Source organism: Barbus barbus, assembly GCF_936440315.1.
Source record: "Barbus barbus genome assembly, chromosome: 21".
NCBI classification, from domain to species: domain Eukaryota; kingdom Metazoa; phylum Chordata; class Actinopteri; order Cypriniformes; family Cyprinidae; genus Barbus; species Barbus barbus.
Window position 1 is genome coordinate 26,011,223 of NC_136749.1, and position 21,932 is coordinate 26,033,154.

General features: G+C 36.0%; 2 protein-coding genes across 2 annotated transcripts; one reads left to right on the forward strand and one right to left on the reverse strand.

Annotated features, from left to right (window-relative positions):
• Positions 1 to 1,357: 1,357 nt before the first annotated feature.
• On the forward strand, positions 1,358 to 9,358 carry cd22 (cd22 molecule). Its single transcript, XM_079444473.1, has 8 exons — positions 1,358 to 1,462; positions 3,847 to 4,218; positions 4,590 to 4,856; positions 5,329 to 5,598; positions 7,652 to 7,742; positions 8,087 to 8,126; positions 8,230 to 8,354; positions 8,966 to 9,358. Exons 1-8 carry the CDS (start codon positions 1,423 to 1,425, stop codon positions 9,027 to 9,029), a joined length of 1,269 nt encoding a protein of 422 aa, XP_079300599.1. The 5' UTR covers positions 1,358 to 1,422; the 3' UTR covers positions 9,030 to 9,358.
• Positions 9,064 to 21,605, reverse strand: LOC306887017 (neural cell adhesion molecule 1-like). Its single transcript, XM_079444474.1, has 16 exons — positions 21,520 to 21,605; positions 20,340 to 20,411; positions 19,989 to 20,186; positions 19,689 to 19,871; positions 18,075 to 18,218; positions 17,864 to 17,981; positions 17,014 to 17,168; positions 16,047 to 16,180; positions 15,707 to 15,824; positions 15,432 to 15,599; positions 15,236 to 15,355; positions 13,437 to 13,564; positions 13,159 to 13,324; positions 12,863 to 13,058; positions 10,661 to 10,786; positions 9,064 to 10,155 (listed from the first exon to the last, which is right to left on the reverse strand). The coding sequence occupies exons 1-16, from the start codon at positions 21,581 to 21,583 to the stop codon at positions 10,116 to 10,118; spliced, it is 2,130 nt and encodes a 709-aa protein (XP_079300600.1). The 5' UTR covers positions 21,584 to 21,605; the 3' UTR covers positions 9,064 to 10,115.
• Positions 21,606 to 21,932: the final 327 nt, after the last annotated feature.

Consider the following 21,932-nt stretch of genomic DNA (forward strand, 5'->3'; position numbering starts at 1 on the left):
AATAGCAGGATTTCCAAAGTCATGGAAAACTTGGAAACATAGAAAAATAATTAAATGTAATTGTTTTTCTTAAATTACATTTTTGATGTTAATAGCAAACGTAAATCTATCTGAGGCCTACTTTACAGTTAGGCTTATATTTAAGACCAAAAATAAAATAGATGAGATAGATTCGTCCTCCTCTTGACAAAATATTGAAATTAAATATTCATTCTGATAAGTAATAATTAGGGAATTTAGAGCTGAATAAAGCTCGTTTTGCCTTGATGGCAGGGGGCGCTGTAGACTAGCAATGGCACATGAGCCTGAACAACAACTGTGAGAGATGTGCTGTCAAAAAAGTTCACAAGAGTAGGTATCACACTAATTAATACAGTCATTTTTTTGGAGATGTACAATGGCAATTCCATGTTATTCCTACATGGAGCTGCTTTCCCCTTTTCAAGGAGAAAAAATATGCAAGGTGGGCAAAACAGACTTGATGTAGAGCAGGGGTGCCAAACTCTAAGTGAAGTGACATACTGCCAAGTATGGTGACCCATACTCGGAATTCGTGCTCTGCATTTAACCCATCCAACATGCACACACACAGCAGTGAACACACACACCCAGAGCATTTATGGTGCGGTGCCCGGGGAGCAGTTGGGGGTTCGGTGCCTTGCTCAAGGGCACCTCAGTCGTGGTATTGAGGGTGGAGAGAGCGCTGGACATTCACTCCCACCACCTACAATCCCTGCCGGCCCGAGACTCGAACCCACAACCTTTGGATTACGAGTCCGACTCTCTAACCATTAGGCCACGACTTCAACTCAGCTCCTGGAGGGCCGCAGCTCTGCAGAGTTTACTTCCAACCCTGCTCCAACTCATATACCATGTAGTTTTCAAATAAGCCTTAATGACTTGATTAGCTGGATCAGGTGTGTTTAATTAGGGTTGCATCTAAACTGTTCAGGGCTGTTGTGGCCCTCCAGGAACTGAGTTTGACACGCCTGATGTAGGGGGAACTTTCTCTCAATGTTTCTGACAGGAGGAGAATAACTTTTACTGACCTCTATCACCCTCTAAATTCTTACATCATCTCACATCGGCTGTCATCTCCTTCCTGTTTAAGATGCTGTTTAAGTGTTAAAAATCCTCAGCAGAGTTTCACTAAATAAACATTTTGGATGTAGACTCTGCCTGCCATGATTTAAATCATATCAAACATACCAAACAAACATATGTTTGTCAATATTTAAGCATAAAATAAAGGAATTAAATTACAAGCACAGATTTAGGGAAGTTTTCCACCATGGAACAAGGATATCCGTTGACTGATGCAAGCTTACGTATATTAGGCCTGTTGTGGAGTAAGATTGAAACATACTGATGCATATAAAGAAAGTGTTTTCTTCTTAGACAAAATTGCTAAAGGGACAAAACATGTTTTACATCAGCATATCATTGCAGCTGCTCGTATCAGGTGAGTTTATGTATATATATTTTAGATGATGCTATTGATTAAACAGATTGAGTAAGCAGTGGTTTTCAGCCTTTTTGACTCTGATAATATTCACTAGGTATAAGCCAAAGATATGACAGAACTGCTCAATTTCAAACTTGTATATACAGGTCCTTTTCAAAAAATTAACATATTGTGATAGTTCATTGTTTTCTGTAATGTACTGATAAACATTAGACTTTCATATATTTTAGATTCATTACAACACAACTGAAGTAGTTCAAGCCTTTTATTGTTTTAATATTGATGATTTTGGCATACAGCTCATGAAAACCCAAAATTCCTATCTCAAAAAATTAGCATATTTCATCCGACCAATAAAAGAAAAGTGTTTTTAATACAAAAAAAAGTCAACCTTCAAATAATTATGTTCAGTTATTGAGGTGTTATGGAGGCCCAGGATGCTTCGATAGCGGCCTTAAGCTCATCCAGAGTGTTGGGTCTTGCGTCTCTCAACTTTCTCTTCACAATATCCCACAGATTCTCTATGGGGTTCAGGTCAGGAGAGTTGGCAGGCCAATTGAGCACAGTAATACCATGGTCAGTAAACCATTTACCAGTGGTTTTGGCACTGTGAGCAGGTGCCAGGTCGTGCTGAAAAATGAAATCTTCATCTCCATAAAGCTTTTCAGCAGATGGAAGCATGAAGTGCTCCAAAATCTCCTGATAGCTAGCTGCATTGACCCTGCCCTTGATAAAACGCAGTGGACCAACACCAGCAGCTGACATGGCACCCCAGACCATCACTGACTGTGGGTACTTGACACTGGACTTCAGGCATTTTGGCATTTCCCTCTCCCCAGTCTTCCTCCAGACTCTGGCACCTTGATTTCCGAATGACATGCAAAATTTGCTTTCATCCGAAAAAAGTACTTTGGACCACTGAGCAACAGTCCAGTGCTGCTTCTCTGTAGCCCAGGTCAGGCGCTTCTGCCGCTGTTTCTGGTTCAAAAGTGGCTTGACCTGGGGAATGCGGCACCTGTAGCCCATTTCCTGCACACGCCTGTACACGGTGGCTCTGGATGTTTCTACTCCAGACTCAGTCCACTGCTTCCGCAGGTCCCCCAAGGTCTGGAATCGGTCCTTCTCCACAATCTTCCTCAGGGTCCGGTCACTTCTTCTCGTTGTGCTGCGTTTTCTGCCACACTTTTTCCTTCCCACAGACTTCCCACTGAGGTGCCTTGATACAGCACTCTGGGAACAGCCTATTCGTTCAGAAATTTCTTTCTGTGTCTTACCCTCTTGCTTGAGGGTGTCAATGATGGCCTTCTGGACAGCAGTCAGGTCGGCAGTCTTACCCATGATTGCGGTTTTGAGTAATGAACCAGGCTGGGAGTTTTTAAAAGCCTCAGGAATCTTTTGCAGGTGTTTAGAGTTAATTAGTTGATTCAGATGATTAGGTTAATAGCTCGTTTAGAGAACCTTTTCATGATATGCTAATTTTTTGAGATAGGAATTTTGGATTTTCATGAGCTGTATGCCAAAATCATCAATATTAAAACAATAAAAGGCTTGAACTACTTCAGTTGTGTTGTAATGAATCTAAAATATATGAAAGTCTAATGTTTATCAGTACATTACAGAAAATAATGAACTTTATCACAATATGCTAATTTTTTGAAAAGGACCTGTATATATATATATATATATATATATATATATATATATATATATATATATATATATATATATATATATATATATATATATTAGATTTATTTTAAAATAATTAAATATATATTAATGTATTAAAATAAATGCTAAGTGAATAGTTAAGTAATACAAACTAAATAAAATAATCATAAATAATAAAAATACAATAATTACAGTAATTTACAGGCATTACAAGAACTGAATTTATTTCAGGATTCAGGATAATTTATATGATTGTTCATGATTATGGGATGAAGTGTTTCTGCTGAGTCAAATATTTAAGAGCTTGGCATAATTAAATAAATCTATTTAATTCTAAAAATCCCATGACTTTTCCATATCTGGATTTCACACTTTCAAAATAACCAGGTTTCCCAGCATAGAAATGATAGATGTTCAAAGAAACAAATATTTTATTTTATTTTATGTTTATCTTATTTTGAAGCTTCTTTTGTTAAATTTTAAGTGATTTTAAGCCATTTTGTGCCCACTTTGTAATTGTGCTGAGGGGATTCCCCTGGTTGAGAGCAACTAAACAGTTTGCTGCTGTACATTTTGGTCAGATCTGGTCACTGGCTTTATTAGAATCTTCATTTTAATTCAAGACTCCAAAAAAGTCCATGTAGGTGGAGAACAATGGGTAATGGTGACTCATTGAAACTTTAACAAACTTTTTTTGTCTGTATGTTTAGCTGCTGTGGCTTCATGGTCAGTTTCATACTACCCTAGGAGCATATGTGCATTCGAAAGATCATCTGTGGATTTCACCTGCACGTTTGTTTATCCGGATTATTACACAGTTATAACAACAAACTGGTTCAAGCCAGAAGCACATCAGAACCAAGATGGATCACAGGTGGGAATATCTGTCTATAACTCAGAAGCAGCAAAGATTCACCAGCTGTACAAAAACAGAACAGCTTATGCAAACAAAGACAAAAACTGCTCACTGCAGTTACACAATGTCTCCAAAAGTGACACCGGAAAATATTTCTTTCGCATTGAAACATATTACTATTATGGAAAATACACTGGACCAGGTGGCATAAACCTCATCGTAGCAGGTAAACGAAAGGCTATATTTGTTCAATGACAAATAAAATATCAGCAAATCACTATCTCCATTCCAGCATACAAACCTTTTGTGGTGATATTGTAAAGAACCCATTTTGGTTCCTCAAAGAACCTTTCTGTGAACAGTTCTTAAAAGAACCTTTTTTTTCTTAGTGTTAAGAACATTTGAATAATCTGAATAACATTTTTCCACTATAAAGGACCTTTTGAGCAATGGAAAGGTTCCATGGTTGTCAAAGGTTCTTCATGGAACCATCAGTGCCAATAAAGGATGGGATGCTGGGATGCTGATGCTGATGCTGATTTTGGTTTTTAAACCGGTTTCTGGTTACATTTCATTAATCTGCATTACCTTTAACAGTTCTGCCTTTTAGAGTAACAGTAAAAACACAAAAGGTGAATGGACAGATCCATGAAGGCGACTCTGTGACATTGACATGCAGCACAGAAAACTGCACCCCAAAACAAGAGCCGTTTGCCTGGTTTAAAAACCAACGTCTGATTCCAGAAGCCACTGACAGTGTGCTCCAAATCACCTCTGTCTCTCACGATGATTTTGGCAACTACTCCTGCGGTCTGAAGAACAGCAGCACAACTTCAGCAGATGAAATTCTGCTTGACGTAAGATGTATGTTCACATCTCTGGCTATTCTGTCATGACTTTGTTCAAAAAGTGTCTTTTAAGGCATCATAAACACAGTTTCTGCCAAAATATTAATCAGCACAACAGTTTTGAATATTGAGAATAATAAGAAATGTTTCTTGAGCAGCAAATCGGCATATTTGAATGATTTCTGAAGAATCATGTGACACTTAAGACTGAAGTAATGTCTACTGCCACATTTTAAAATATATTAAAAGCACTTATTTTAAAATGTAATGTCTGTGCTTCATAATATGTATGCCTAGTATGAGATGCTGCATTTGAAATAGCTACAGACATCTGTGTTAAATAAGCTAAATAAGAAATGAGGAAGTTGAATGATTACAGAAGACTTCGCTAAACCCCAGTCATCGTTTCTGATGCAACATCTGCACCATTGCATGCCAACGTTTCATAGTTCTCTTGCTAATACAGATCCTGTTGCTTCTCCCCACAGATAGTCCAAAGAACATCAAAGTAACCGTTTTGCCACCTAGAAAGATACAAGAAGGAAACTCACTGACTCTGATCTGTATGAGCAATGCCAATCCTGCAGTGACAAACTACAGTTGGTTTATGATCAAAGAAGAATACGTCTCTTATATAGGATCTGATCGTGAATTCTCCATCAAATCTGCTAGTCAGAATGATGATGGACGGTACTTCTGCACTGCTAAAAATGACATTGGTTCTCAAAACTCTACAGCCATAGCACTGAAAGTTGAAGGTAATAGGGAATATTTCATTCACAAAGAATTTTTTTTTAATATAATGTTAAATGTGACTGGTTTATTTATCACACTGGAAATAACATCATTATACTGCACATTTTGGAAAATATCACCTAGGTATATTGCATGCATATGGGTAGTTGACAAATAGCCAGTAAAAAAAAAAATGCTTTTTTTTTGGCAAAAGACCATTTTTTAAAAAGAAATGCATATATATAGTGTAAAGTCTGGTATTTGAGAAAATATAGAGTCCCGTACTTCATCAATTCTTTCATTGTTTTTATTTTTATTAAATGTTTTACTGATCTGTGCCATGAATTCGTCCTATGGTGTGACACAGCCAAAATTAAGAAAAAAAATCTCTTAATAATATATGTAAATAGCGTGAGAGAGATTTATCTTCATTGTTAGACACTTATTTTCATATAGTGTCATTTATTTAATATGAAATTATAATTAACATACTTTTTTCCCATGACTTTGACTTTGACAACAAAACAAACTTTGCTGTCATCTGTTCAACACTGCAGAAAATTAAACCATTTTAAGATGAGAGATATTTCTATCTCCCCTATTGCAATACTCAACTGTTTTTTAAGAGATAAAAACAAATCTGTGGTTCTTTTATGTGTGTCACACCATAGGACATCACGTCACACTAAAGGATAGAAATGGTAGTTATTAAAGTATTTCTATTTAATTTTGAACAAAGTTTAATTTTGATACAAACAATATCAACATGTTTTTTTAAACAAAACAAAATTTCATCAACAAAATTCAGTCTCTTAGTCAATCAGTATGTTACTGAAACTCTCCTAGCCCCCCGCTACATGTGTGGCACAGCTAAATATGACTGATATATGATAGAAATTAAATTCATTAAGATGTGAACGATTTTTAAAAACTATATAGCTTCTCTTTTTAAGGCATGATTTTGATTCTGTTTATTTTCTGCATTGTTCTCTAAGGATCTCCTCCCTTCTGCGTGGCTATTACACTATATTTCCACATCCTCTCTCTTCCACTAATTTTTCTCCCTCAATTCTTTCTGTTTCAAAAACAAATTATCACATTTTATACTTATTTTCATGACACTTTTTAACAGTACAAGTTTTCTGCAAAAACATCAGAAAATAGATATTGCATTTAAGAACACTGAAAATGATCAAAAAAAGAATAAAATGGAGTTAAACCAATTTTATTTAATTATTTGAAATGCTTCTTAAAGAGACCTTGTCCTCTGGTGTGACATCTTTGTCCTGTGGTGCGACAGGCGTCACACCGGAGGACATTATCTGTTACACCATCGGACGTTTCAGCCTATTCCAAGCTAACCTGTCATTAGCAGTTTGCAAGACACATTTGCATCATTTTCCATGGTTATGTAGTTTAACATGCAGTTTTTAATAAAAACAATGTATAGGGGTGTCACACCAAAGGACAACAAAATGTAACACTTTTGTAGTGGTTCCAAAAATGTTAAATATTTGAACAATTCTGAGACAAAATGTGCTCATGTCATGGGCTTCACAGGGGGCTTCAGTAACACGACCATGAATGGGGTCCTTCAACTAATTAAAGTCTTCTCTAGAATTAAAAATTTAAAATCAGGATATGGTGTCACACCATAGGACATGGTTTTCAGAGACCAAATGTATCAAGTTCTTACAATTTCAGAATGATTGCCATTTACTAAAATAGACACTTGTACAATTATGCCGGAGGTATTTATTAATATATTCATGCTTTTCTTTTTAACTGATAAAAGTTGTAATTTATTGAACCATGCTTGAGACAGTCACACCATAGGACAATTTTGACATTTGGCTCAAAAATGAAAAAAATCGAATAACACTGCAGCTTTTGTAATAACAGTTCCGTGTAGGACAAAGAAATGTTTAATGATTTACAGCATTTTAAATTACGACAATATTAATTCTATTCATTTTTATCTTGTGGGACAGTGAAAATGCCATGTCACGTCAACAACCCAAGCTTGCATAAGACAAGTTTACCCAAATTTATTCAATTCTTTGTTTGTTTCTATAGTGCCTAGTCATCGAACTTTCTTGCTGACTGCAACAGCTGTGTTTTTCTTTCTAATGGCTGTTCTGTTAGTCATGTTTGGTCTCATTATAAGGTGAGTGGATGCACAGCATGTGATATTGTTGAAATGAGAGAACATAGAGTTCATACGTGTTAAACGTGACCTGATTGCATGAGTTTGTACTGTGTGGAAATGACACTACACATTACACAAGCACTAGATGATTTCCCCATGTGTTCAGTATTGTGCTGTTCTGATTTCATTATCGATGAGTCAAACATGCAATCGGTTTACGCAAATCTTGCACTTACTACATAAAAATGATTGTGACAGTACAGTATACAGTATGAATACTTTTAATGGAATCTAGTCAGGTTAGACGGCTTATTGAATTTAACAAGGATGAAATTAAAATTGATCTGCTTACATCTTTACAGGAGGAAACGGTTTACATCAAAGAAGCAGCCCACAGAACAGGTATTAAACACGTGAACAGTTCATCTCATTTTAAATCAACAGGACGGTTATGTACTTATAATTGTGCACTAAATCAACACTAGTGATTTTCATCTCTGATCAGACACCTGCAGTCACTGTCACAGAGGAGATCTATGAGAACCTGAGAAAATCACCGGAGTCTGAGGAAAACCTTACCATATATGTGACATATGCAGACCTAAGGCTTCCTCCATCAACCTCAGATAGGTAATGATAAAAAAAAATCATAATGATGATTATTTGAGGAAGAAAAGCTGTGGAATTGATTTATAAACCCCTTGAATCTGCATTGACATCAAGTATTAGTTAACATAAGGAACGTACATTTTTTTCACCATTTTCTAAAAGCAATAAGATATACTGAAAATAAATAAATAAATCAGTTGCTGCCTTTTAACTGAATCAAATTGGCATTTCTTTTGTAGACCAAAATGCTATTATGTGTAATAAATAATAAGAATATTATTAACGATGTAAGTCTGTTTATGAAATATTGTGTGTCATCAAGCAGCACGCAGACTCAAGCAGAGTAAAACAAGCAAAGTTTCACAAAAGTGAAATATTTCATTGTGTTTGGGTCTAATATCTGCACTCCTTGAATGCCGAATTTGGGCGCTGTAGCCTAACTGCTGTAATCACTGTAAAAAAAAAAAATGTTGTTTCAGCTTAAAATTATTTGTTACCCCACTGACTTAAAATTTTTAGTCAGCGGGGTAACAAATTATTATTAACATAACTTTTTGAAACCATTTTTTTTTACAGTGCATTAAAAAAATATTTGAAATAAAAGACTAATATACTTTTTTTTTTTTTTGTAGACCATGTTGCAACAGTCAAGAGGAAGGAACCGTGATCTACAGCCTTCTTAGTTACAAAGACTGAATGAATAACACTGAATAAAGAGCAAACTGCTGTTGTATGTATTAGTCTCTTTTTATTTCAAAGAATCAAATGTCTATTTGTGAATACATTTACACTGAGTACAAAATTACTATAGGGTCACACTATACAATGAGTATAAAAGCATTAAAGAAATAATTTATACAATGTACAGTGAAGATCAAAAACTATTAATAAATCTATATGTACATCTTTTTGCATGCATCTGTATTTACATCCACATTTAACATTACTTGACCAAATCATTCATACATGGTGCATTAATGTAACAATATATGATTCTGAAACAAATAAAATGCAAAGTAATATCTATATCTAACTCAAATAGTTATTTTTCATCTTTACAAAAGGCATTTTCGTTCACATTTGTGTCAAGACAAAATTCATGTCTTTCTAAATCCATTTGAAGATCTTTCTTTCAACTGTTCCTTCAAGATATTATACAAGCAACAAGTATATGTTAAACACACAATAAATTAACACAACACTAGTGATGCTATTATGATATTATGCTCCCATTATGACAGTAATATTACACTTTAACACATCAACATCATATTCTACTTAGCTGCATTTTGCTGTTATCTGCTCACTACTGAACATACATTCAACTCAAGCAGCATTTGTCATGTACAGTATTTACAGTGCTGGATCACACTCATTATACTCCTACATTTCCATGTACGTAGCACAAACACAATTTAATAACTACAATCTAAATCACACGGGACTTGAATATTTTCCTGCGAATAACAGTCGTCCTTTATGATGTTTGTTTATTTGTTCCAGACTGCATCACATTTTGCATGAAGTTTTATATCTTATAAATAGGTTTCTCAAACACTCCCCCATCTGTCATTGGTCGGACAAACAGATGGTCCCGCCCCACAACTCACGCTATTGGTTGAGCCATGTTTCGTAGCACCAAAGAGCTGTAGAGTTTAAACATTTTGGGATATAAATAGCTTACATACAGTATTTGGACACACTTCACTCTTAAGCTCACAAGTTAAGAGTGAAGTTCCTTTATTTTGTGAATTCAAATTGTGTCTTGGATAATATCTTCCTCTAGACCTCTGCTGCTGGATCATCAAATTCTGGTTTCTTCCTACAAAAAAAGAGAGAATATATCATTATTTCTACAATGAATGTGATAGAGGAAAATACAGAAGCTGCTTTTTGTGTTAGTGACGCAGCTGGATTGTTTGTTTTCTGGGGCAATGGATAATAGAGAAAATAACAAAAAAAATGGTGAAACATGAGTTAAAAAATGGCAGTAGGAAAACCAATTTAAATTGTGATTTAAAGCAATAGTTCACCAAAAATGTAAATTCTGTGATTATTTACTCATTGTGTACTATTGTATGGTGTGTGTGTGTGAATACACACACACACATCTATATGCACACACACACTCACACACACACAGGCAGTATACTCATGAATGTCATATGCAGTTTGAACAGTTTGAGAAGCAAATGTTGACAAACTGGTCATTTTTGTGTGAACTATTCCTTTAAACCTGGTTGCATAACATAAAGCCCACATGCCATTTTTTGTGAATGACAGCTTTGATGCTCAGCTGCATTCATCGCTTTGAGGTTGGCACCTACTCGAATTTGGTAAGAGGCGCTTTATCACACGTGACCTCTGAATGAACGCCATTCACTGCCCCACTAGCTGACTGAAGTTTTGGGATGCTGCCTCGTGGTAGTGTTAGCCCGCTCAACTTCACATCTCTGTATCGAAGGACACAAGAGAACTGAAGCTTAGGGGGGTGGAATCACACACAGGAAACAGCAAATCCTTCTAAATGCAAAGCTCTAAAATTGGTCTTTCAGATAGAAAATGTTAAGTTTAAAAATCTTAGGCACCATCTTAGACATAATATCAAAAGTTCATAAGGGCAATTGTTGAGAAACAACTTTAGGAGCTTTTTGAGAATTATTAATCATATGTATTCTAAAAAATATTTAAAATATTATTTAATAGCATTTAACCATCTTGGTTTTTTAGTTCAAAATGCATTAATTAAAAATATTATTTTTTATATAAAATATAGAATTTTTTATCTATCTAATTTATTAATTTATAGAATACATTTACCTTGGTTGTTGTGCTAGTAAAAATGTTAATTTCTAATTTAGTGTAGAAATTAAACGTTTTTTTTTTTTTTTTAAGTAGGTAAAAACCCTGTATTCTTCATTTAATATGTCTCAACTTATTACTTTGAACTTTATACAATCTTATTTTGAAATGTTATTTCAATTATAATCAGCGTTTGATTTTTAAATTATTATTATTATTATTTAGCCATTATGATGTCAAATTCCAGTTCATAACAGTGAGGAATATAATAAAATGTATAATTTTTTAACATTATTTACACTTCTATACCAAAGTAAAGTATCTTTGCACTTTCTTGATGTGTATGTACTAGGGGTGGCACGGTTCGCGGAAAAAAACCGAACCGCACGGTTCTCCACACACGGTTCGGCACGCGACCGCGGTTCAACTGAATTCTGACAACGCATGTGGTTTGTTAAAACAAATAGGGTTCGGCTAATGTATGTTTCTGTTAATGGATGCGCATTCTGGCTTCCCAGTACATTATAACAACAGCGATGAGAAAGAAAAAAAAAAAAATAAGTGGACAAATCATTCACTCTTGTTCAATGCGAGTGCCGTATGCTGGAATATGAGCATTTATTCCGTCATCACCCGGGTGCTGATAGCGCGCGCACAGGTGAGACCTGAACAGCACACGTTGATATCGGTGTTTAGACTAAAGTCATGTAAGCTTTGCCAGCTCAAATATTTAAGAGCCAGAGGACGCGAGCTGGCGCGCGCAGTGAGAAGATTTGTGCATGCGCTCATCAGAAGCGCACAAACCTGCGCCTCAGAACGCGCGCAAATATGAAGCTCTCTCTGAAGTATTGTGTTTTAATGGATAAATTCACACAAAATTCTGTCAAAATGCCCGTCTTGGTAAGTATCCTATTGCAGACATAGCCGGCTGGGCGTACAGTATCAGTGCTTTCTCTTAAAGTGACAGTTAATATTAAATAAACAGCAACAACAAAGAAATCACTCACTGCTCTTGATTGAATCGCTTTTGTAACTTTAATAAAGAGTAATCTTTAATTTATACAGTCAAATATGCAATGCTGTTTTACCTTTGATTACTTTAATCGTACTTCAATTTCTGTACCTAAAAAAAACCCTGAAAATCACTGATTATTTTATTTGTATCTTTACTCTATTGTATTTTTATTTGTGCTGTTGCTTGTAGTTAAAGGTCTGCTTTTATTTGTGTACACTCACAATGAAAACAAAACAGATTTTAAATATATAACATGTAATAATATTTAGCATTTTCACATCAAAATAAAAGAAACTGAGCAAAGTAGATGTCTATTTTTTCCCTGTTGTACCGAAATTGTATCGAACCGTGACCCCCGAACCGAGGTACGTACCGAACCGTGACATCTGTGTACCGTGCCACCCCTAGTATGTACCTTACATACAGGAATAGTTCACCCAAAAATGAAAATTATGTGAGGACTTTTCCTCACACAAAGCTATTATATGAATTCAGAAGACTCTTGTAGACTTCATTTTCTGATACTTTTAGTGTGCTTTTTGTCTGTTTTGGCATATAGTTCTTTAAACTATTCCTTTAAAGAACTATATGCAATCACCATAAACTAACATTATGTGCAAACAATAGCTCTTTGTAGGAAATCTAGGACAGAAAAGAACAGTCCTTTTGTCTATCTCTAAAGCATGTGCACTTGAGGATGAAGTTGTCTTACCCAGTGGAATTATTCGCCTCTTCATCCATCCCTTTAGACTCTGACACCTTGTGTCCAAATAGTTTCCGAGCGAGGAAATTAAGCAGGCCGCAGTGGTTTGTGTAGCAACAGAAAGCATCTACTGACACCATCAGCACCAAGAAGATGAACATTACAATTCCCACCACACCTCCTTTCCCTAACGCCGGCTGACTGACTGCAAGGAAAAGAAAAATCAAAGCATATCACTAAAAGGGTGAACTATTTGTTAAACACACAATGCATGATATTATTATGCTTGCTCTAATAAATCCTACCAGGTTGTGGGTTGGTGAAGTTAATTTTGGCAGTATCGGAGGAGCCATTGTGGTTTACTGCATACACTTCCATTTGATAGTTAGCATCGTACTGGAGATTGTTCAGCTGGATTTTGCTGGAGTTTCCAGGGATTTCTTTTTCAGTCCATTCCTCATTCTCCTTGTTCTATTCCAAATGAGTGACATTTTACATTTAGATATATTGTACTCCACATATTTAAACAACATGAAAAATACAGAGATGAAGTGAGAAGTTTTTGGCTAGATTTCAGACTGACCCCTTTATAGCGTACAACGTAGTGTAGGACGGGAGAGCCTCCATCTTTCAGCTGTTTAATGGGGATGGAGACTGAGTCCTTGTCCAGCTTTTTCTCGCTCAGAGACAGAATGGGGCTGTCAGGTTCTCCTACATGAGAGAAAGAGAAAACATCAGACACAAGGAACAAAGAAACAGCGTAACACGTTGATCTTAGGGTTGGGTGATATTGGTATTAAAAAATGTGTTCTTTTATTTTAGATTTATTTCTTTATTTAATTAATTTTGATGATATTTGTTGCACACTATCATTCAAAAGTTTGGGGTTGGTACAATTTTTATTTTTTATTTTAAATAAGTCTCTAATGCGCACCAAGGCTGCATTTGGTCAAAAATAGGCCAACAATAAAAACAGTGAAATATTATAAAAATTTAAAATAACCATTTTCTATTTGTGTGAAGATATGTATTTTAACATATCTTCGTTTTTTTTACTTGTGATGCCAAAGCTGAATTTTCAACATTATTACGCCAGTCTTCAGTGTCACACAATCCTTCAGAAATGATTTGAATTTTCTGATTCATTGTTGAAAACAGTTGAGCTGCTTAATATTTTTGTGGAAACTGTAATACAAATTTTTCAGGATTCTTTTTCAAAAGGATTCAAGAACAAAAGAACATAAACACACACACACACACACACAAAAAAAAATCCTACTGACCCCAAAATTTTGAACGGTAGTAATATAATTTAACATGTTTAACGCAAAAACTAAAAAGCAGTAAAGATACAGTTAAAATGCATGCTTTCTGTACTAATTTATGTAATAAACACAAGGAAGAGTTAAAAAACAGTGATTTTGAATCACAGAAATGAATCAAATTTACCAACCCTAAAACTGTTTGTTAAATTTAAGAAAAGTGTGTGATTTCTTCCTAATAAAAATAAAAAGTACATTAAAATGATTGTGAATTTTTATCACCCAACCCTAGTTAATCTAACAATGCTATATTTAATGTTTCACTGTTGGCCTCTGTATTACAGTATATTAAAGTTATTGTCAGCATCATACTGAAGTAATTGACAATCCAGTGGATAAGCTCCAAAATTATTCACTATAGTATAGATGTGTGAGAGCTGTAGACCGACATTGATTTCAAAATGAAAGAACCCAGATGTAGCAATTTTCTCTGTTCTCGCTTTCTCCAGCATTGAAAACATGCAGGTCAGCTCATTTTCACACATCTACATCACAGTAAAACAATTAGGCTTGTGTTTTAGCCTATCAACTGGAGATGTATGCATTTAAAATTTTGATTTACCATCTACAAAGGAAGGTCAGAATAAGGCAATGGACGGGCCCCGGAACCAGGAGCAGGTCGTAATGCATGGAGAATGGCCATCATCAAGCAGGTGGCAATTAGAGGAAGAAAGGGCAGCAGAAGCAAATCATGAACATGTGATAAACAAACAGGCATGGATGCATGACAAGTATGACAGCATGACATGGTATCAACTGCAATAAAAATGTATTATGCTACATATGTAGATACAGATATCATATGGTCCTAATGGTCCAAATGGTGTGGCAAATTCATTTTTTGTTTTTTAGAAAGCACAAATAATCTATGTAGACTCTCAATTTATTTAAGCTAAGCAAAAATCAAGAAAGCTGCATGCTAAATTGGGTGCAGATTACATGTGGCCTGCCAATGGCATAAAAAGTCATAACAATATTAATAATAGCTATCAACATCAAAAAATGGTGGATATGGAGCAGATGAAGTGAACAGACAGAAGAATACTCTGCTGATACTCACGTTGGGACTGTGTGAAGATCTTGTGTTCTGTGGAGAAGTTCCCCTGGAAATGAGAGTTTTTGGCTGCAAAACGAATGAAGTACTCTGTGTACGGCTCAAGGCCCCTGATCACCAGGGGATCTACAAATGTAAGCGTTTTCATCACATATTTGAATTCACAAAACCATCAAAACACTTCTCTGAGTGACTTATTTACTTGTGGGCTTGACAATGCTTTCACTCCAGGTGTCTTCAGACAGTTTCTTCCACTGAAGGATGTACTGGGTAATAGAGGACCCTCCATCCTGCACTGAGGCACTCTGGATAAGGACAGAAGATGAGGGCCCCGCAGCCAAGCTGAACTTAACGGGTGTCCCAGGCCAGGCTTTTGGGAAAGGAAGAAAGATAAGCAAGATTGAAAGTTTATGCAGAAATGAAAAATATCAACAAAAAAATTGTTAGCCATTACTGAAGCCGCTACAAGAGCCTTACTTATCAGCTGGAAGTCCTCAGTGGTTGTTCCTTCCGTATTACTGGCTGTACAGGAGTACAAGCCACCATCAAAGGGCATTACATTTTGAAGAATCAGCTCAGAACCCTCCACATTCATCTGCCCACACATGTTCGTGCAAACAGGAAAGACAATAAGAGACAGGAAAAAGTAATTAAGACTGAAGAGAAGAGTACATGGGTCAAACTTCCTGTAGATATAGCATCCCTCCTAGTCTCCACCATCATCAATTATAATAATTTTGCTTAACCCATGCATATTCATATATATATTTCCTAAATGTTTTTTGAAATTGCCACCAAAAATGTAGATGTTTCTCACCATTTTTTCTTTGGTAGTCTTCCTGACCCACTGTATGGTTGGTGCTGGATGTCCTGTGGCATTGCAGATCACAAATCCAGTTTCTCCGGGAATAACCTTCAGCTTGGGTTTATCCAAAACTACAGTTGGACGCTCTGAAAAATTATCAATGTGACAAAAATGTAATTAAATTAAATCATGCATGACTAAAATGGCAATCATTGTAGAACATTTTAGGTGTGAATAAAGACAATTTCTCATGTCGATTCCAATAAAAAAACTACCTATCTTCAATAGCTAACCCACAAATATCAAATATATACATAGAGCCATAAATATATAACTACTGTGGAAAGATATTCATTTATTATCTATTTTTATGTTTTACAAATGAGTCAAAATGGGTTTTGTTTGGGTCTGGCCCATTGGAGAGTGTCAATTTGATGCTTGCATGGCACCAAATTCCCCATATCTGTGTTTGTGACTGTAGTAAACACCTGACTTCAAGAAGACAAATGTTTTCTTTGGCTAAACAAAATTTCCAACAAAGGGAAATAAAGTAGAGGAAAAAACAAACAGTTGAGCCATAAACACATAAATTCACTGCAGTTTACAGCCGGCATAATACACCCTTCACAACCCATTTGACTTAAGAAGTGAAACGGGATATTCAGAAAGAAAAAAAGCTTGTATCGATTTTGTTCTTAAAGAATTGATTGATTGGATCATGAAAAATGGGTGTTTCCGATCTAAAAATGCATTATGTAACATTTTACAACTAGTACGTGCTAACTGCTAAAACTTACTGGCCATAAAGACTTGTATTAGGATAGTAAACATCAATTTTAATAATCATGTTAAACTCTGGTACTGTATATTGACACAACCCATACTATGCAGACCTGCTGCCCTCATTTGATGCCTGTACTTTCAGCAAAGAACAAGCACACCACTTCATTTTAAGCCATCTAGCAGAACCTTGTCTTACCAGAGACATCCAGAATAAACGTGGCGGTGTTTTCCCCGATCTTATTGACAGCCGTGCAGACATACTCTCCAAAATCACTCCTGGTCACTGCAGAGATAGTGAGCTCACTCTTATCAGAGTTGTATTTGTGACGGGAGTCATCATAGGTGGAAGGGCTGAGGGGAAAGATGCAGAAACACAGTCTGTTTGCCACTATTGTTCATTAATACAACGTAAATATACTCATGGGAGGAAAACTAACAACTAAGAGACCAAAGGAAACTCCAAATATATAAAACAGCAAGATGGACTCTAAGACTAAAGATTATGTGTTAACACATGCCGTATAGGCTCTGTTCCAAACAGTAGTGAGCTGCCTTGCCGTCTACAACTGATTTCAATCAAATTGGCATTAGTATGATTCTAAACTAACAACATAAGCACAAAAATGCTTATGGGTGAAACAGCCATTTTATGACTTGATTGAACAATTTTTTCAGTATTTATGATCAATTTATAATTTCTCTTAAAGAAATTTTAAATCAGTTTTTCCCTTTTTTTATTTTTTATTTTTTATGGTAATTTTTATTTCTTATGCATCACTTTTGTGTAAAGCATTTTGAACAGCCATTGTGTATGAAATGTGCAATGTACATAAACTTGCCTTGCCTTAGAAATTGGCCTAAAGAAGGTCTCTTAAAAGGCAGCAAGCAGCTTGTCGGTAATAGTCAGGATGGATTATTTGCATGTAACATGTAAGAACTAGAACTTTTAACCTCAAAAGCAAATACACAAATATAAAAAAACTGAGACTAAGGATTATAGGTAAGCAAGAAGAAAATATGATAGAATCTACTATTGATATACATACAGTATCCATGAAATATTTGGACGAGGTACTCCTTTGACCAGGCAGGCTATAGACACAGTGGTGTTGGGTCCAGCAGAAACACTTTGTCTGTCCTGACGAATCAGGACGGTCGGTGGCTCTGGAGAATAGGATGTGTAAAGCAGATATTAAGAGGATATATTCAGCCTGGCCACATTAAAAACAAAAATGATTAATTCCTCTATGTCCTCACCATTAACAACAACAGTGATCTGGAGATCCCTTTTTATTGAGCGTCCCTTGATCCTGCCTTCACAAGTGTAGGTTCCACTGTCTTCCTGCTGAATTTTCACAACCTGCAGAGACTTATCTGGTAGCATTCTGAGATGACCCCGTCCTGTACAAAGAGAAGATGGTAGAGAGAAGGTAGAGTGTGAGGAATGTCAAAAATGCAATAGTATTACTTTAGATTCACGAGACAAAGCCTTTAAAAGCCCACACGCACACTCTTAAAAGGCCAGTTCACCCCAAAACCAAAAGTTGTATCATTATCTAGCAAAAGAGGCTCACTGGAAAAACATGCTCTCCAAAAATTCCAATGCGATCACCAACAGCTTTTATAACTTCTCTCAGAAATTATGATTCCAGTTCATTATGAGTCCCTGCACAGTACGATTGCAACTCCATAGATCTGGCTTATCTTACATTGTAAACTTGCTCAGTAGCTCACCTGGTACCGCACTGAACTTTCAATGTGGAGTGCTCAGTTACAAGTTCCATGAAATACAACTCAACGCTCTATAAAAGAGCTCAAAGACGCAAGTTAAAATGACGTGGTTGCTTCAGCAAAAAAAGTGTGTTTTTATTTCATGCTTGCTTTTGTTAATAGCTAATTGTAGGTAGTAGGCGGTTTTTTGTAGAGCATTTTCAGCGCCATTCACCAGACATTTCCTTTTTTTCAAACTGCAGCGATACATTCAACAACCAACGTAATAAAACATAGATTCACATTCATCTGTTTTGGATAAAACTGAACATGCTTTTAGCTGCACTTGGCATTGCCAATTTTGCAAAAAGGAACGGAATGAAACATGCTAGCGAACGCAACTCATTAGACTCATTAGCCACTCATTAGACATTTCAAAGTGTTTGCGATATGTAAACACTGAATGTAATAAAACGCTGCCAGATTCATCTGTTTCGGTTGGAATTTAACAGCAATCACTGGACATTTCACACTGGAAGTGCTGTGAGACATGTAAGGACCAACATAATATCACTAAGTAGAAATGTCGTATCATATAATTCCAAACCCTGTGGAACACAAAAGGAGAAATGTGAGTAAATAAAAATAGACTTTTCATTTTGGGGTGAACTGTCCCATTAAGGTTGTCAATGGTGGCATTTACTTGGAATGGGGCAGGGCTTGATGTTTTGGAGCTGTTTCTTTTGGCCTCACCGTCAGACAGGAAGAAAAACACTAAACCAGGGGTCACCAAACTTGCTCCTGGAGGGCCGGTGTCCTGCAGAGTTTAGTTCCAACCGTAATCAAACACACTTGAACCAGCTAATCAAGGTCTTGCTTGGTATACTTGAAACTTCAAGGCAGGTGTGTTGAGGCAAGCTGGAGCTAAACTCTGCAGGACACTGGCCCTCCAGGACCGAGTGTGGTGACCCCTGCACTAAACCAAACTGTTAACAGATGTTTCCCAACTTCTAGCAAGAAACATCTCTCGATTTGGTTGCAAATCGGTCAGAAATCAAAATGCACAGGCCCCTCATAGTCGGATCGTCCACCATCGCCATCCTGCCATTCTGCCATCTACAGGCATCATTGATAGCTAGGAAGGTGAGCAGACCACCATACCACATAAAAGAGCAGAGGAACCTGCAGCATGGCCATCCCCCCTACCGTCATCATCAATGATGCGATCGTTCCGAAACCAGTGGATCTCCACCGCAGGCTTCCCAGACACCACGCAGGGAATGGTCACTGTCTGGTTCAGCAGAAATTCATGGTACGGCCGTGTGCTGCCAAAGTCCGGTTTTTCTGATTGTTGGACAAAATTTCACATGAGAATTATTCACAAATTTTGTGAATTCTAAAGTAAATGTGCTCAGGAACATATGAGTCTTCAGGAACAAGAACCAGAAGAAGGGAACCTACGGTAGACATAGATCTGGTAGCTCATCTTCTTTGTGCCGTGATCATTTTCAAACACGCAGTAATAGATTCCAGCATCATCAAATTCAACGTTCTTCAAGATCAATTTACTTGTGGACTCATCAATTTTCTCGACTACATGGCGATCTTCATCAACGTCTTCATCACCTTTCAACCAACTAATGTCTCCCTCTGTATCAGCTGAACCACGCAATAGAACATAGAAAAGAAAAAAATATTTTCACTTTTCACAATGCATACTGTATGTTTCAAAACATCTTGTTTCAGTGTCACAATTAGGAAGCATTCTGTTATCAGCCAGAGATGTCAGTTCTAAGTACTAAACACACCAACCTTTGCACAAGAGCAGAGTTTCTCCTCCCACCTGCACATCTGGGTCACTATTGATGATATTTAATTTAGCATCTAAAAGGAAAGAAAACACATAACCAAAAATTATTAACAAATGAGCTCTATACTCTTAAAAATAAAAAATTCCAAAGGGTTCCAAAAATTCTGGTTTCCCCAAAGAACATGATTTTTTTTCTCAGTTGTGTAAAGAACATTTTAAAACACGATTTTAACACGATCAAAGGTTCTTCATGGAACCATATTTGTGTTTTAATCAAGTCAGCTGTAATTTAGATTTTTTTTTTGTTTTTTTTTACACCAAAGGATTGTTTTATTGCATTACTACCACAAATAGCTTTGCAACTAATATTGGTTTACAGACGAGGAAAAGAGTAAATGGACATTGTAAATGACTAGCTTCCCTTGCAAAGCAATATTTCTTCCTGTATAAGTGATCAAAGACATCCAGCTACAAAGGACAGAGCAACACGGTTTTCTTTTCAAAGGGAAACCTTTATTATTAATATATATGTATTTTTTGTTTTTATGCATTTTGATCAATTTGCATTTTGATTTTGAATTGTTGAAATAATTATGTGTCAAAAATATAGATTGAGTCATCCTCTGGTTTATGCCATGTTCATTTTCATAGCAAGAGAAAAAAGCATCAGTTAAAAAAATAGATAAATAAACAATTCAATAAATATATTTCGTAATAAAAAGAGAAAAATAGAAAGCAGATAACAACAACAAATAGGATAAATTAGAATTATATACAGATGAAAATATTTTAATAAAATGTATATGTACACTTGAGATAAAAATTGTAGATCATAAAACCCTATAATATTGTACATATATTTGACTATTTACATGCAAATGACTGAAAATGCTCATTTCGGATGTAATACAAATTTTTCATCACAAATGATATTGTCCGCACAGAAATATGATTGAAAACTTTATATTAAAATGTAATATTAAAATTTGCTTTGTTTAAAATTTTACTTGTATAATAAATCCCATATTTCCAAATAAAAACTAAAAAAATAATATTGTATATGTGGTGGCTATTTTTATATACACATTTCTGAAAATGTGAATATCTTTCTGATGTCATATAAAACAACCTAACAGAGGAATTAAATACAGTCAAATATTAGGAAAGTAAATTCTTGCTTACCTATTAGAGTTGAGCATATAAGAAGGAGTCCACACAGCCTGAGCATCATCATGCTTGCAGTCATCTCTTCCAGAGCACCTCTCTTGAAGTCTAACAGGCAACGTGTTCCCCGTGATTTTATATGCTATGACAGAGACAGACAGGAACCTGGTTATCTGCAGGATCTGACCAGAGAACTCCCGATGCTTCATTCAGACGATGAAGCGCAGGGATGCGGAGACGCGCTCCGCCGATCAGACGCCAGCGGCCCTCCCCTCCTGCGCAGCGGATGAAACGAGCTCCGCCGTCCCCTGACACTTGATGGAGGAAGATATTTTTATCTCACGATCTTGCATTTTATTGAAGATGATTAAAAACATGTGGAAGATAAAGAAACGCATACACTTACACGTCACTGAACAAAAGAAAAAGGG